The following is a 15,402-nucleotide window of genomic DNA, read 5'->3' on the forward strand; positions in this document are numbered from 1 at the left end:
AGCAGTTTAAATGCAAACAATCTCCTTTAACATGTGCTTTTATTCCAGCTAATTACAAAGGGGAAAACATGTCCAGAATGTGTACTAACATTTACTCTCATTTCAGATGATTTCCATAGAAGAACTTAAACAAATGAAAGAAGCCGAAAGCAAACCTTACCAAAAATCCATCAGAGCGAACGTTGTGAAATGTTCAACAAAAACAAACTATAAAAACGCAAAACAAGAGGACAGAGTATTATATCACCTTGCTCTAGCTGATCACAGTGCTTCCATCAAAGCAACATGCTACAATGAAGACTTTTATCAACAAACAAAAGAAGGAAATGCAATAATAATTCGGAATTTCCTAACTAAAAACAATGTCGTCATCATCACAAAGCAAACTAAGATAGCAAGATTAAAACCCTTCACTATATCTCCGGAAATATTGCAGGAAGCGGAAAATATTCTACAACCACCTGCTCCACCTATTTCACCAATAAAAACTGTCAAAGGAGCAAAATTACGCACATTAATGAGCATATCAGGAACAATTACTGAAGTAAGCTCATACACAATCTTTACACACACCCTTTCCAAAACTATCTTTAACACACACTCTTCGCACAAACTCATTCGCGCACACACTTTCACACAAAAAAACAACAATCTTTCACAAAGACACTTCCTCAAACACTGTCACTCCCACACTCTGTCACTCCCACACTGTCACTCCCACACTCTGTCGCTCCCAGAGTGTGGGAGGGACAAACTGGGAGTGTGGGAGAGACAGACTGGGGGAGTGTGGGCGCAACAAACTGCGAGTGTAAGAGCGACAGACTGTGGGAGCGACAGACTGTGGGAGCAACAGTGTCGCTACTACACTCCCACACTCTGTCACTGCCACAGTGTGGGAGCAACAAACTGTGAGCGTGTGGAAGCGACAGACTGGGAGTGTGGGAACAACAGACTGGGAGTGTGAAAGCAACAGAGTGTGGGAGCGACACTATTGCTCCCACACTCTGTCGCTCCCACCCTCCCAGTCTGTTGCTCCCACCCTCCCAGTCTGTCGCTCCCACACTCTGTCGCTCCCACACTGTAGAAACCACAAAGTGCAGGATCAACAGAGTGGGAGTATAGTAGCTCCCACACTCTGCCACTCCCGCACTCTATCACTCCCACACTGTAGGAGCGACATTGTCGCTACTACACTCCCACACTCTGTCACTCTATTGCTCCCACACGCTGTCGCTCCCAGAGTGTGGGAGCAACAGAATGACAGAGGGTGGGAGTGTAGTAGCGACCCTGTCGCTCCCACACTCTGTCGCTCCCACACTCTGTCGCTCCCAGAGTGTGGGAGCAACAGACTGGGGGAGCGACAGACTGTGGGAGTGTGGAAACAACAGACTGGGAGTGTGAAAGCGACGGAATGTGGGAGTGTAGTAGCAAAAAAGTCCCACACTGTTGCTCCCACACTCCCAGTCATTTGCTCCCACACTCCCACAGTCTGTCGCTCCCACACTCTGGGAGCAACAGAGTGTGGGAGTGTAGTAGCGGCACTTTCGCTCCCACACTCTGCCGCTCCCGCACTCTGTCGCTCCCACAGTGTGGAAGCAACAAACCGAGTGTGAAAGCGACAGACTGTGGGAGTGTGGGAACAACAGACTAGGAGTGTGAAAGCGACGGAGTGTGGGAGTGTAGTAGCGACACTTGCTCCCACACTGTCGCTCCCACACTCCCAGTCTGTTGCTCCCATACTCCCACAGTCTGTCGCTCCCACACTCTGGGAGCAACAGAGTGTGGGAGTGTAGTAGCGACACTTTCGCTCTATCACTCACACACTGTGGGAGCGATAGTGTTGCTACTACACTTCCACACTCTGTCACTCTATTGCTCCCACACTCTGTCGCTCCCAGAGTGTGGGAGCAACAGACTGGGGGAGCGACAGACTGTGGGAGTGTGGAAACAACAGACTGGGAGTGTGAAAGCGACAGAGTGTGGGAGTGTAGTAGCGACACTTGCTCCCACACTGTCGCTCCCACACTCCCAGTCTGTTGCTCCCACACTCCCACAGTCTGTCGCTCCCACACTCTGGGAGCAACAGAGTGTGGGAGTGTAGTAGCGACACTTTCGCTCTATCACTCACACACTGTGGGAGCGATAGTGTTGCTACTACACTTCCACACTCTGTCACTCTATTGCTCCCACACTCTGTCGCTCCCAGAGTGTGGGAGCAACAGACTGGGGGAGCGACAGACTGTGGGAGTGTGGAAACAACAGACTGGGAGTGTGAAAGCGACAGAGTGTGGGAGTGACATAGTGTGGGAGTGTAGTAGCGACACTTGCTCCCACACTGTCGCTCCCACACTCCCAGTCTGTTGCTCCCACACTCCCACAGTCTGTCGCTCCCACACTCTGGGAGCAACAGAGTGTGGGAGTGTAGTAGCGACACATGCTCCCACACTGTCGCTCCCACACTCCCAGTCTGTTGCTCCCACAGTCTGTCGCTCCCACACTCTGGGAGCAACTGAGTGTGGGAGTGTAGTAGCGGCACTTGCTCCCACACTGTCGCTCCCACACTCCCAGTCTGTTGCTCCCACACTCTGGGAGCAACAGAGTGTGGGAGTGTAGTAGCGACACTTTCGCTCTATCACTCACACACTATGGGAGCGATAGTGTTGCTACTACACTTCCACACTCTGTCACTCTATTGCTCCCACACTCTGTCGCTCCCAGAGTGTGGGAGCAACAGACTGGGGGAGCGACAGACTGTGGGAGTGTGGAAACAACAGACTGGGAGTGTGAAAGCGACGGAATGTGGGAGTGTAGTAGCAAAAAAGTCCCACACTGTCGCTCCCACACTCCCAGTCATTTGCTCCCACACTCCCACAGTCTGTCGCTCCCACACTCTGGGAGCAACAGAGTGTGGGAGTGTAGTAGCGGCACTTTCGCTCCCACACTCTGGCGCTCCCGCACTCTGTCGCTCCCACAGTGTGGAAGCAACAAACCGAGTGTGGGAGCAACAGACTGGGGGAGCGACAGACTGTGGGAGTGTGGAAACAACAGACTGGGAGTGTGAAAGCGACAGAGTGTGGGAGTGTAGTAGCGACACTTGCTCCCACACTGTCGCTCCCACACTCCTAGTCTGTTGCTCCCACACTCCCACAGTCTGTCGCTCCCACACTCTGGGAGCAACTGAGTGTGGGAGTGTAGTAGCGACACTTGCTCCCACACTGTCGCTCCCACACTCCCAGTCTGTTGCTCCCACACTCTGGGAGCAACAGAGTGTGGGAGTGTAGTAGCGACACTTTCGCTCTATCACTCACACACTATGGGAGCGATAGTGTTGCTACTACACTTCCACACTCTGTCACTCTATTGCTCCCACACTCTGTCGCTCCCAGAGTGTGGGAGCAACAGATTGGGGGAGCGACAGACTGTGGGAGTGTGGAAACAACAGACTGGGAGTGTGAAAGCGACAGAGTGTGGGAGTGTAGTAGCGACACTTGCTCCCACACTGTCGCTCCCACACTCCCAGTCATTTGCTCCCACACTCCCACAGTCTGTCGCTCCCACACTCTGGGAGCAACAGAGTGTGGGAGTGTAGTAGCGGCACTTTCGCTCCCACACTCTAGCTCCCGCACTCTGTCGCTCCCACAGTGTGGAAGCAACAAACCGAGTGTGGGAGCGACAGACTGTGGGAGTGTGGGAACAACAGACTAGGAGTGTGGGAGTGACAGAGTGTGGGAGTGTAGTAGCGACACTTGCTCCCACACTGTCGCTCCCACACTCCCAGACTGTTGCTCCCACACTCCCACAGTCTGTTGCTCCCACACTCTGGGAGCAACAGAGTGTGGGAGTGTAGTAGCGACACTTGCTCCCACACTGTCGCTCCCACACTCCCAGTCTGTTGCTCCCACACTCTGGGAGCAACAGAGTGTGGGAGTGTAGTAGCGACACTTTCGCTCTATCACTCACACACTATGGGAGCGATAGTGTTGCTACTACACTTCCACACTCTGTCACTCTATTGCTCCCACACTCTGTCGCTCCCAGAGTGTGGGAGCAACAGACTGGGGGAGCGACAGACTGTGGGAGTGTGGAAACAACAGACAGGGAGTGTGAAAGCGACAGAGTGTGGGAGTGTAGTAGCGACACTTGCTCCCACACTGTCGCTCCCACACTCCCAGTCTGTTGCTCCCACACTCCCACAGTCTGTCGCTCCCACACTCTGGGAGCAACAGAGTGTGGGAGTGTAGTAGCGACACTTTCGCTCTATCACTCACACACTGTGGAAGCAATAGTGTTGCTACTACACTTCCACACTCTGTCACTCTATTGCTCCCACACTCTGTCGCTCCCAGAGTGTGGGAGCAACAGACTGGGGGAGCGACAGACTGTGGGAGTGTGGAAACAACAGACTGGGAGTGTGAAAGCGACAGAGTGTGGGAGTGTAGTAGCGACACTTGCTCCCACACTGTCGCTCCCACACTCCTAGTCTGTTGCTCCCACACTCCCACAGTCTGTCGCTCCCACACTGGGAGCAACTGAGTGTGGGAGTGTAGTAGCGACACTTGCTCCCACACTGTCGCTCCCACACTCCCAGTCTGTTGCTCCCACACTCTGGGAGCAACAGAGTGTGGGAGTGTAGTAGCGACACTTTCGCTCTATCACTCACACACTATGGGAGCGATAGTGTTGCTACTACACTTCCACACTCTGTCACTCTATTGCTCCCACACTCTGTCGCTCCCAGAGTGTGGGAGCAACAGATTGGGGGAGCGACAGACTGTGGGAGTGTGGAAACAACAGACTGGGAGTGTGAAAGCGACAGAGTGTGGGAGTGTAGTAGCGACACTTGCTCCCACACTGTCGCTCCCACACTCCCAGTCATTTGCTCCCACACTCCCACAGTCTGTCGCTCCCACACTCTGGGAGCAACAGAGTGTGGGAGTGTAGTAGCGGCACTTTCGCTCCCACACTCTAGCTCCCGCACTCTGTCGCTCCCACAGTGTGGAAGCAACAAAGCGAGTGTGGGAGCGACAGACTGTGGGAGTGTGGGAACAACAGACTAGGAGTGTGGGAGTGACAGAGTGTGGGAGTGTAGTAGCGACACTTGCTCCCACACTGTCGCTCCCACACTCCCAGTCTGTTGCTCCCACACTCCCACAGTCTGTTGCTCCCACACTCTGGGAGCAACAGAGTGTGGGAGTGTAGTAGCGACACTTGCTCCCACACTGTCGCTCCCACACTCCCAGTCTGTTGCTCCCACACTCTGGGAGCAACAGAGTGTGGGAGTGTAGTAGCGACACTTTCGCTCTATCACTCACACACTATGGGAGCGATAGTGTTGCTACTACACTTCCACACTCTGTCACTCTATTGCTCCCACACTCTGTCGCTCCCAGAGTGTGGGAGCAACAGACTGGGGGAGCGACAGACTGTGGGAGTGTGGAAACAACAGACTGGGAGTGTGAAAGCGACAGAGTGTGGGAGTGTAGTAGCGACACTTGCTCCCACACTGTCGCTCCCACACTCCCAGTCATTTGCTCCCACACTCCCACAGTCTGTCGCTCCCACACTCTGGGAGCAACAGAGTGTGGGAGTGTAGTAGCGGCACTTTCGGTCCCACACTCTAGCTCCCGCACTCTGTCGCTCCCACAGTGTGGAAGCAACAAACCGAGTGTGGGAGCGACAGACTGTGGGAGTGTGGGAACAACAGACTAGGAGTGTGGGAGTGACAGAGTGTGGGAGTGTCGTAGCGACACTTGCTCCCACACTGTCGCTCCCACACTCCCAGTCTGTTGCTCCCACACTCCCACAGTCTGTTGCTCCCACACTCTGGGAGCAACAGAGTGTGGGAGTGTAGTAGCGACACTTTCGCTCTATCACTCACACACTATGGGAGCGATAGTGTTGCTACTACACTTCCACACTCTGTCACTCTATTGCTCCCACACTTTGTCGCTCCCAGAGTGTGGGAGCAACACTGGGGGAGCGACAGACTGTGGGAGTGTGGAAACAACAGACTGGGAGTGTGAAAGCGACGGAATGTGGGAGTGTAGTAGCAAAAAAGTCCCACACTGTTGCTCCCACACTCCCAGTCATTTGCTCCCACACTCCCACAGTCTGTCGCTCCCACACTCTGGGAGCAACAGAGTGTGGGAGTGTAGTAGCGACACTTGCTCCCACACTGTCGCTCCCACACTCCCAGTCTGTTGCTCCCACACTCTGGGAGCAACAGAGTGTGGGAGTATAGTAGCGACACTTTCGCTCTATCACTCACACACTATGGGAGCGATAGTGTTGCTACTACACTTCCACACTCTGTCACTCTATTGCTCCCACACTCTGTCGCTCCCAGAGTGTGGGAGCAACAGACTGGGGGAGCGACAGACTGTGGGAGTGTGGAAACAACAGACTGGGAGTGTGAAAGCGACGGAATGTGGGAGTGTAGTAGCAAAAAAGTCCCACACTGTTGCTCCCACACTCCCAGTCATTTGCTCCCACACTCCCACAGTCTGTCGCTCCCACACTCTGGGAGCAACAGAGTGTGGGAGTGTAGTAGCGGCACTTTCGCTCCCACACTCTGCCGCTCCCGCACTCTGTCGCTCCCACAGTGTGGAAGCAACAAACCGAGTGTGGGAGCGACAGACTGTGGGAGTGTGGGAACAACAGACTAGGAGTGTGGGAGTGACAGAGTGTGGGAGTGTAGTAGCGACACTTGCTCCCACACTGTCGCTCCCACACTCCCAGTCTGTTGCTCCCACACTCCCACAGTCTGTTGCTCCCACACTCTGGGAGCAACAGAGTGTGGGAGTGTAGTAGCGACACTTTCGCTCTATCACTCACACACTATGGGAGCGATAGTGTTGCTACTACACTTCCACACTCTGTCACTCTATTGCTCCCACACTCTGTCGCTCCCAGAGTGTGGGAGCAACAGACTGGGGGAGCGACAGACTGTGGGAGTGTGGAAACAACAGACTGGGAGTGTGAAAGCGACGGAATGTGGGAGTGTAGTAGCAAAAAAGTCCCACACTGTTGCTCCCACACTCCCAGTCATTTGCTCCCACACTCCCACAGTCTGTCGCTCCCACACTCTGGGAGCAACAGAGTGTGGGAGTGTAGTAGCGGCACTTTCGCTCCCACACTCTGCCGCTCCCGCACTCTGTCGCTCCCACAGTGTGGAAGCAACAAACCGAGTGTGAAAGCGACAGACTGTGGGAGTGTGGGAACAACAGACTAGGAGTGTGAGAGTGACAGAGTGTGGGAGTGTAGTAGCGACACTTGCTCCCACACTGTCGCTCCCACACTCCCACAGTCTGTTGCTCCCACACTCCCACAGTCTGTCGCTCCCACACTCTGGGAGCAACAGAGTGTGGGAGTGTAGTAGCGACACTTTCGCTCTATCACTCACACACTGTGGAAGCAATAGTGTTGCTACTACACTTCCACACTCTGTCACTCTATTGCTCCCACACTCTGTCGCTCCCAGAGTGTGGGAGCAACAGACTGGGGGAGCGACAGACTGTGGGAGTGTGGAAACAACAGACTGGGAGTGTGAAAGCGGCAGAGTGTGGGAGTGACAGAGTGTGGGAGTGTAGTAGCGACACTTGCTCCCACACTGTCGCTCCCACACTCCCAGTCTGTTGCTCCCACACTCCCACAGTCTGTTGCTCCCACACTCTGGGAGCAACAGAGTGTAGGAGTGTAGTAGCGACACTCGCTCCCACACTCTGCCGCTCCCGCACTCTCACTCACACACAGTGTCGCTACTACACTCCCACACTCTGTCACTCTATTGCTCCCACACTCTGTCGCTCCCAGAGTGTGAGAGCAACAGACTGCGAGTGTGGAAATGACAAAGTGTGGGAGCGACAGAGTATGGGAGCAACAAAGTGACAGAGTGTGGAAGTGTAGTAGCAACACTGTCGCTCCCACAGTGTGGGAGCGATCGAGTGTTGGAGCAACAGAGTGAGGGAGCAACAGTGTTGCTACTACACTCCCACACTGTCACTTTGTCGCTCCCACACTCTGTCACTCCCACACTCTGTCGCTTTCACACTCCCAGTCTGTTGTTTCCACACTCCCACAGTCTGTTGCTCCCACACTCTCACAGTTTGTTGCTCCCACACTGTGAGCGACGGAGTGTCGGAGCGACAGAGTGTGGGAGCGACAGGGTCGCTACTACACTCCCACCCTCTGTCATTCTGTTGCTACCACACTCTGGGAGCGACAGAGTGTGGGAGCAATAGAGTGACAGAGTGTGGGAATGTAGTAGCGACAATGTCGCTCCTACAGTGTGGGAGTAATAGAGTGCGGGAGTGGCAGAGTGTGGCAGCGACAGTGTCGCTACTATACTCCCACACTCTGTTGATCCTGCACTTTGTCACTCCCACACTGTGGAAGCAACAGACTGTGGGAGTGTGGGAGCAACAGAGTGTGGGAGTGACAGACTGGGAGTGTGGGAACAACAGACTGGGAGTGTGAAAGCAACAGAGTGTGGGAGCGACACTATTGCTCCCACACTCTGTCGCTCCCACACTCCCAGTCTGTTGCTCCCACACTCCCAGTCTGTCACTCCCACACTCTGTCGCTCCCACACTCTGTCGCTCCCACACTCCCACACTGTGGAAACAACAAAGTGCAGGATCAACAGAGTGGGAGTATAGTAGCGACACTGTCGCTCCCACACTCTGCCACTCCCGCACTCTATCACTCCCACACTGTAGGAGCGACATTGTCGCTACTACACTCCCACACTCTGTCACTCTATTGCTCCCACACTCTGTCGCTCCCAGAGTGTGGGAGCAACAGAATGACAAAGGGTGGGAGTGTAGTAGCGACCCTGTCGCTCCCACACTCTGTCGCTCCGACACTCCATAGCTCCCACAGTGTGGGAGCAACAAACTGAGAGTGTGGGAGCGACAGACTGTGGGAGTGTGGAAACAACAGACTGGGAGTGTGAAAGCAACAGAATGTGGGAGTGTAGTAGCAAAAAAGTCCCACACTGTCGCTCCCACACTCAGTCATTTGCTCCCACACTCTCACAGTCTGTCGCTCCCACACTCTAAGAGCAACAGAGTGTGGGAGTGTAGTAGCGGCACTTTCGCTACCACACTCTGCCGCTCCCGCACTCTGTCGCTCCCACAGTGTGGAAGCAACAAACCGAGTGTGGGAGCGACAGACTGTGGGAGTGTGGGAACAAGACTAGGAGTGTGAAAGCGACAGAGTGTGGGAGTGTAGTAGCGACACTTGCTCCCACACTCTGCCGCTCCCACACTATCACTCACACACAGTGTCGCTACTACACTCCCACACTCTGTCACTCTATTGCTCCCACAGTGTGGGAGCAACAGACTGCGAGTGTGGAAATGACAGAGTGTAGGAGCGACAGAGTATGGGAGCAACAAAGTGACAGACTGTGGGAGTGTAGTAGCAACACTCGCTCCCACAGTGTGGGAGCGATCGAGTGTGGGAGCAACAAAGTGTGGGAGCAACAGTGTTGCTACTACACTCCCACACTGTCACTTTGTCGCTCCCACACTCTGTCACTTCCACACTCGCACAGTCTGTTACTCCCACAGTCTGGGAGCGACAGAGTGGGAGTGACAGAGTGTGGGAGTGTAGTAGCGCCACTATTGCTCCCACACTCTGTTGCTCCCACACTCCCAGTCTGTTGCTCCCACACTCTGTCGCTCCCACACTCTGTGTCGCTCCAACACTGTGGGAGCAACAGAGTGCAGGAGCAACAAAGTGTGGAAATATAGTAGCGACACTGTCGCTCCCACACTGTCGCTCCCAGTGTGGGAGTGACATAGTGCGGGAGCGTCAGAGTGTGGGAGCGACAGTGTCGCTAATACACTCCCACACTCTGTCGCTCCCACACTCCCACTCTGGGACTGTGGGAGCGACAGACTGTAGGAGCAACAGTGTCGCTACTACACTCCCACACTCTGTCACTCCCACAGTGTGGGAGCAACAAACTGTGAGAGTGTGGGAGCGACAGAGTGTGGGAGCGACAGTGTCGCTACTACACTTCCACCCTCTGTCATTCTGTTGCTCCCACACTCTGTCGCTCACACACTCTCACTCTGACACTCCCACACACTGTCGCTCCCACACTCGGTTGCTCGTACACTCCCACTCTGTCGCTCCCACACTCCCACTCTGTCCCTCCCCCACTCTGTCCCTCCCCCACTCTGTCGCTCTCCCCCACTCTGTCGCTCTCCCCCACTCTGTCGCTCTCCCCCACTCTGTCGCTCTCCCCCACTCTGTCGCTCTCCCCCACTCTGTCGCTCTCCCACACTCTGTCACTCCCACACTCTGTCACACCACACTAAATATTTCGATTTGTCTTACAGGAAGAAGAAACAAAAAATATTTTGGTTGCTGGGCAGGAAACAAAACTTAAATCAATTACAGTAAACGATACAACTGACTCAATCAAAATAACACTTTGGAGAGATGCCGCAGATTTCCAAATACAAATCGGCTCCTACGTCAAAATAACTCACTTATCAGTGCACGAATTTCAGAATAATAAAATGTTAAATACAACACGGAATACGCAATTTCAAGTAAGTAAAACTATTTATTAATAACACACTACTACTAATTTTGCTACTTACTCATTACTATATACAACTATAGCTCTATGATCAATTTCTAGTCCCTATGCACTCCCTATGCACTCTGCACTCCCTATGCACTCCCTATGCACTCTGCACTCCCTATGCACTCTGCACTCCCTATGCACTCTGCACTCCCTATGCACTCTGCACTCCCTATGCACTCTGCACTCTTTATGCACTCTGCACGCTCTGCACTCTTTATGCACTCTGCACTCTTTATGCACTCTGCACTCTTTATGCACTCTGCACTCTTTATGCACTCTGCACTCTTTATGCACTCTTTATGCTCTGCACTCTTTATGCACTCTGCACTCTTTATGCACTCTGCACTCTTTATGCACTCTGCACTTCCTATGCACTCTGCACTCTTTATGCACTCTGCACTCTTTATGCACTCTGCACTCTTTATGCACTCTGCACTCTTTATGCACTCTTTATGCTCTGCACTCTTTATGCACTCTGCACTCTTTATGCACTCTGCACTTCCTATGCACTCTTTATGCACTCTGCGCTCCCTATGCACTCTGCGCTCCCTATGCACTCTGCGCTCCCTATGCACTCTGCGCTCCCTATGCACTCTGCGCTCCCTATGCACTCTGCGCTCCCTATGCACTCTGCGCTCCCTATGCACTCTGCACTCCCTATGCACTCTGCACTCTTTATGCACTCTTTATTCACTCTGCACTCTTTATGCACTCTGCACTCTTTATGCACTCTGCACTCTTTATGCACTCTGCACTCCCTATGCACTCTGCACTCCCTATGCACTCTGCACTCCCTATGCACTCTGCACTCCCTATGCACTCTGCACTCCCTATGCACTCTGCACTCTTTATGCACTCTTTATGCACTCTGCACTCTTTATGCACTCTGCACTCTTTATGCACTCTGCACTCTTTATGCACTCTTTATGCACTCTGCACTCTTTATGCACTCTGCACTCTTTATGCACTCTGCACTCTTTATGCACTCTGCACTCTTTATGCACTCTGCACTCTTTATGCACTCTGCACTCTTTATGCACTCTTTATGCTCTGCACTCTTTATGCACTCTGCACTCTTTATGCACTCTGCACTCTTTATGCACTCTGCACTCTTTATGCACTCTGCACTCTTTATGCACTCTGCACTCCCTATGCACTCTGCACTCCCTATGCACTCTGCACTCCCTATGCACTCTGCACTCCCTATGCACTCTGCACTCCCTATGCACTCTGCACTCCCTATGCACTCTGCACTCCCTATGCACTCTGCACTCCCCACTCTTTATGCACTCTTTATGCACTCTGCACTCTTTATGCACTCTGCACTCTTTATGCACTCTGCACTCTTTATGCACTCTGCACTCTTTATGCACTCTGCACTCTTTATGCACTCTGCACTCTTTATGCACTCTTTATGCACTCTGCACTCTTTATGCACTCTGCACTCTTTATGCACTCTGCACTCTTTATGCACTCTGCACTCTTTATGCACTCTGCACTCTTTATGCACTCTGCACTCTTTATGCACTCTGCACTCTTTATGCACTCTGCACTCCCTATGCACTCTGCACTCCATATGCACTCTGCACTCCCTATGCACTCTGCACTCCCTATGCACTCTGCACTCCCTATGCACTCTGCACTCCCTATGCACTCTGCACTCCCTATGCACTCTGCACTCCCTATGCACTTTGCACTCCCTATGCAGTCTGCACTCTTTATGCACTCTGCACTCTTTATGCACTCTGCACTCTTTATGCACTCTGCACTCTTTATGCACTCTTTATGCTCTGCACTCTTTATGCACTCTGCACTCTTTATGCTCTGCACTCTTTATGCACTCTGCACTCTTTATGCACTCTGCACTCTTTATGCACTCTGCACTCTTAATGCACTCTGCACTCTTAATGCACTCTGCACTCTTAATGCACTCTGCACTCTTAATGCACTCTGCACTCTTTATGCACTCTGCACTCTTTATGCACTCTGCACTCTATATGCACTCTGCACTCTTTATGCACTCTGCACTCTTTATGCACTCTGCACTCTTTATGCACTCTGCACTCTGCACTCTTTATGCACTCTGCACTCTTTATGCACTCTGCACTCTTAATGCACTCTGCACTCTTTATGCACTCTGCACTCTATATGCACTCTGCACTCTTTATGCACTCTGCACTCTATATGCACTCTGCACTCTTTATGCACTCTGCACTCTTTATGCACTCTGCACTCTTTATTCACTCTGCACTCTTTATGCACTCTGCACTCTTTATGCACTCTGCACTCTTAATGCACTCTGCACTCTTAATGCACTCTGCACTCTTTATGCACTCTGCACTCTTTATGCACTCTGCACTCTATATGCACTCTGCACTCTTTATGCACTCTGCACTCTTTATGCACTCTGCACTCTTTATGCACTCTGCACTCTTTATGCACTCTTAATGCACTCTGCACTCTTAATGCACTCTGCACTCTTTATGCACTCTGCACTCTTTATGCACTCTGCACTCTATATGCACTCTGCACTCTTTATGCACTCTGCACTCTTTATGCACTCTGCACTCTTTATGCACTCTGCACTCTTTATGCACTCTGCACTCTTTATGCACTCTGCACTCTATATGCACTCTGCACTCTTTATGCACTCTGCACTCTATATGCACTCTGCACTCTATATGCACTCTGCACTCTTTATGCACTCTGCACTCTTTATGCACTCTGCACTCTTTATGCACTCTGCACTCTTTATGCACTCTGCACTCTTTATGCACTCTGCATGCACTCTGCACTCTTTATGCACTCTGCACTCTTTATGCACTCTGCACTCTTTATGCACTCTGCACTCCCTATGCACTCTGCACTCCCTATGCACTCTGCACTTCTTATGCACTCTCTATGCACTCCCTATGCACTCTGCACTCCCTATGCACTACTATATACTCTCATAAATGCTAACTTCTATTACCTTCACCATGTATTAACTTCATTTGCACCAAATTATAAAAAAAAATTTTTATCTTTAGGGCAACAAAAAGAATAAAAAACAGAAAACAGCAACTAACTCATTTCTTTTTTCTCCACAGAAAATACAACCACCACAAGAAGAAATTACGTTAACAATATATGCAATAGAAAAAACAAATCAAGAACATTGTACTATTGCTATACAAATAGAAAATGCTGAAAACTGTCAAAACGCTGACATAAACAATACAGTTATAATGGACTACTTCAATATACCAGCCGACATTGATGACTTGCAAGAAGCATTAATAGAACACCTACCAAAAACAGTAAATGTGATTTTCCAGAATGGATACATCATCAAAATACTTTCCTAAAAAAATACTGCACAAAACTTTGCATTAATAAAAAGTAATAAAAAGTCAATATATATACTTTAATAAAAAAATAATAACCTTTTTTTCATGTCCTTTCATTCTTATAAACAAAGTACATAAATATATATTACTGTGCTATCATATATATATTACATCTCTAAACAAAATGCTAACATGCTTTATCAAATAACTTGTATTGTAATACAAAGTGCATCTGCAAATAATTGCATTATAAATGCACTGCACATTTATGTGTAAAGTAAAACACATCAACGTTTTACACATAATTGAAAGAAAATACAAAACACCATTTATCAAAAGCTCAAACTTTAACAAATGGAGTACAGAGTAAGGAGTGCATAGAGCATGACGAGTGCATAGGGAGTGCATAGGCAGTGCAGAGTACATAGGGAATGCAAAGTCCAGAAGGAGTGCATAGAAAGTGCAGAGTGCATTAAAAATGCAAAGTGCATAGGGAGTGTAGAGTGCATAGGGAGTGCAGGATGTATAGACAGTGCCTAGAGAGTGCATAGGTAATGCAGAGTGCATATGGAGTACAGAGTGCATAGAGAATGCAGAGAGAGTGCATAATAAATGCAGAGTGCATAGGGAGTGCAGAGTGCCTAGGGAATGCAGAGTGACTGCAAAAAATAAAGTGCATAGAGAGTGCATAGGTAATGCAGAATGCATACAAAGTGCAGAGAGAGGGCGGAGTACAGAAAAATTGCAGAGTGCATAAACCCTGCGGAGTGCATAGAGAGTACTGTATAGGGAGTGCACTGCATAGGGAGTGCATAGGACGTGGAAAGTTCAGAGTGCTGCATAGGGAGTGCATAGAGAATGCAGACTGCATAGAGATTGCAGAGTGCATAGGGAATGCAAAATGCATGCAAAGTACATAGGGAGGGAAGAGAGAGTGCATAGGGAGTACAGAGTCCATAGGGAATGCAGAGAGTGTACAGTGCATAGGGAGGGCAGAGTGCATAGGAAGTGCAGAGTGCTGCATAGGGAGTGGAGAGTACAGAGTGCTGCAGAGGGAGTACAGAGTGCATAGGAAATGCAGAGTGCATAGGGAATACAGGGACTGTAGAGTGCAGAGTGACTCCAAATAAAGTGCATAGCAAGTGCATAGGTGATGCAGAATGCATACAAAGTGCAGAGAAGTGCATAGGGAGTACAGAGTGCATAGGGAATGCAGAGAGTGCACAGTGCATAAGGAGTGCATAATACGTGCAGAGTGCATAGGGAGTGCGGAGTACAGGAAAAAAAGTACCTAGAGTGCATAAACAGTGCATAGACAGTGCAGAGTGCATAGAGAGTACAAAGTGCTGCATAGGGACATAGGGAGTGCATAGGAAGTGCACCGTGCATAGAGAGTGCATGATGAGTGCAGAATGCATAGGAAGTGCAGAGTGCATACAGAGTGCTGCATAGGTAGTGCACAGTGCATAG

The 15,402-nt window shown here is 50.8% G+C and overlaps 1 protein-coding gene across 1 annotated transcript in view; it reads left to right on the top strand.

Moving 5' to 3' along the window:
- The window catches only part of LOC144766634 (uncharacterized), a 49,976-nt gene extending 35,944 nt beyond the window's left edge, over positions 1–14,032 (top strand). The window contains exons 4-6 of the mRNA XM_078650420.1: positions 107–544; positions 10,350–10,565; positions 13,693–14,032. Of these exons, the coding sequence (XP_078506546.1) occupies positions 107–544; positions 10,350–10,565; positions 13,693–13,950 (912 nt within the window). The 3' untranslated portion in view covers positions 13,951–14,032. The remainder of the gene's footprint in view (positions 1–106; positions 545–10,349; positions 10,566–13,692) is intronic.
- Positions 14,033–15,402: the final 1,370 nt, after the last annotated feature.

The sequence above is a fragment of the Lissotriton helveticus genome, chromosome 7, assembly GCF_964261635.1.
Source record: "Lissotriton helveticus chromosome 7, aLisHel1.1, whole genome shotgun sequence".
Taxonomy (NCBI): Eukaryota; Metazoa; Chordata; class Amphibia; order Caudata; family Salamandridae; genus Lissotriton; species Lissotriton helveticus.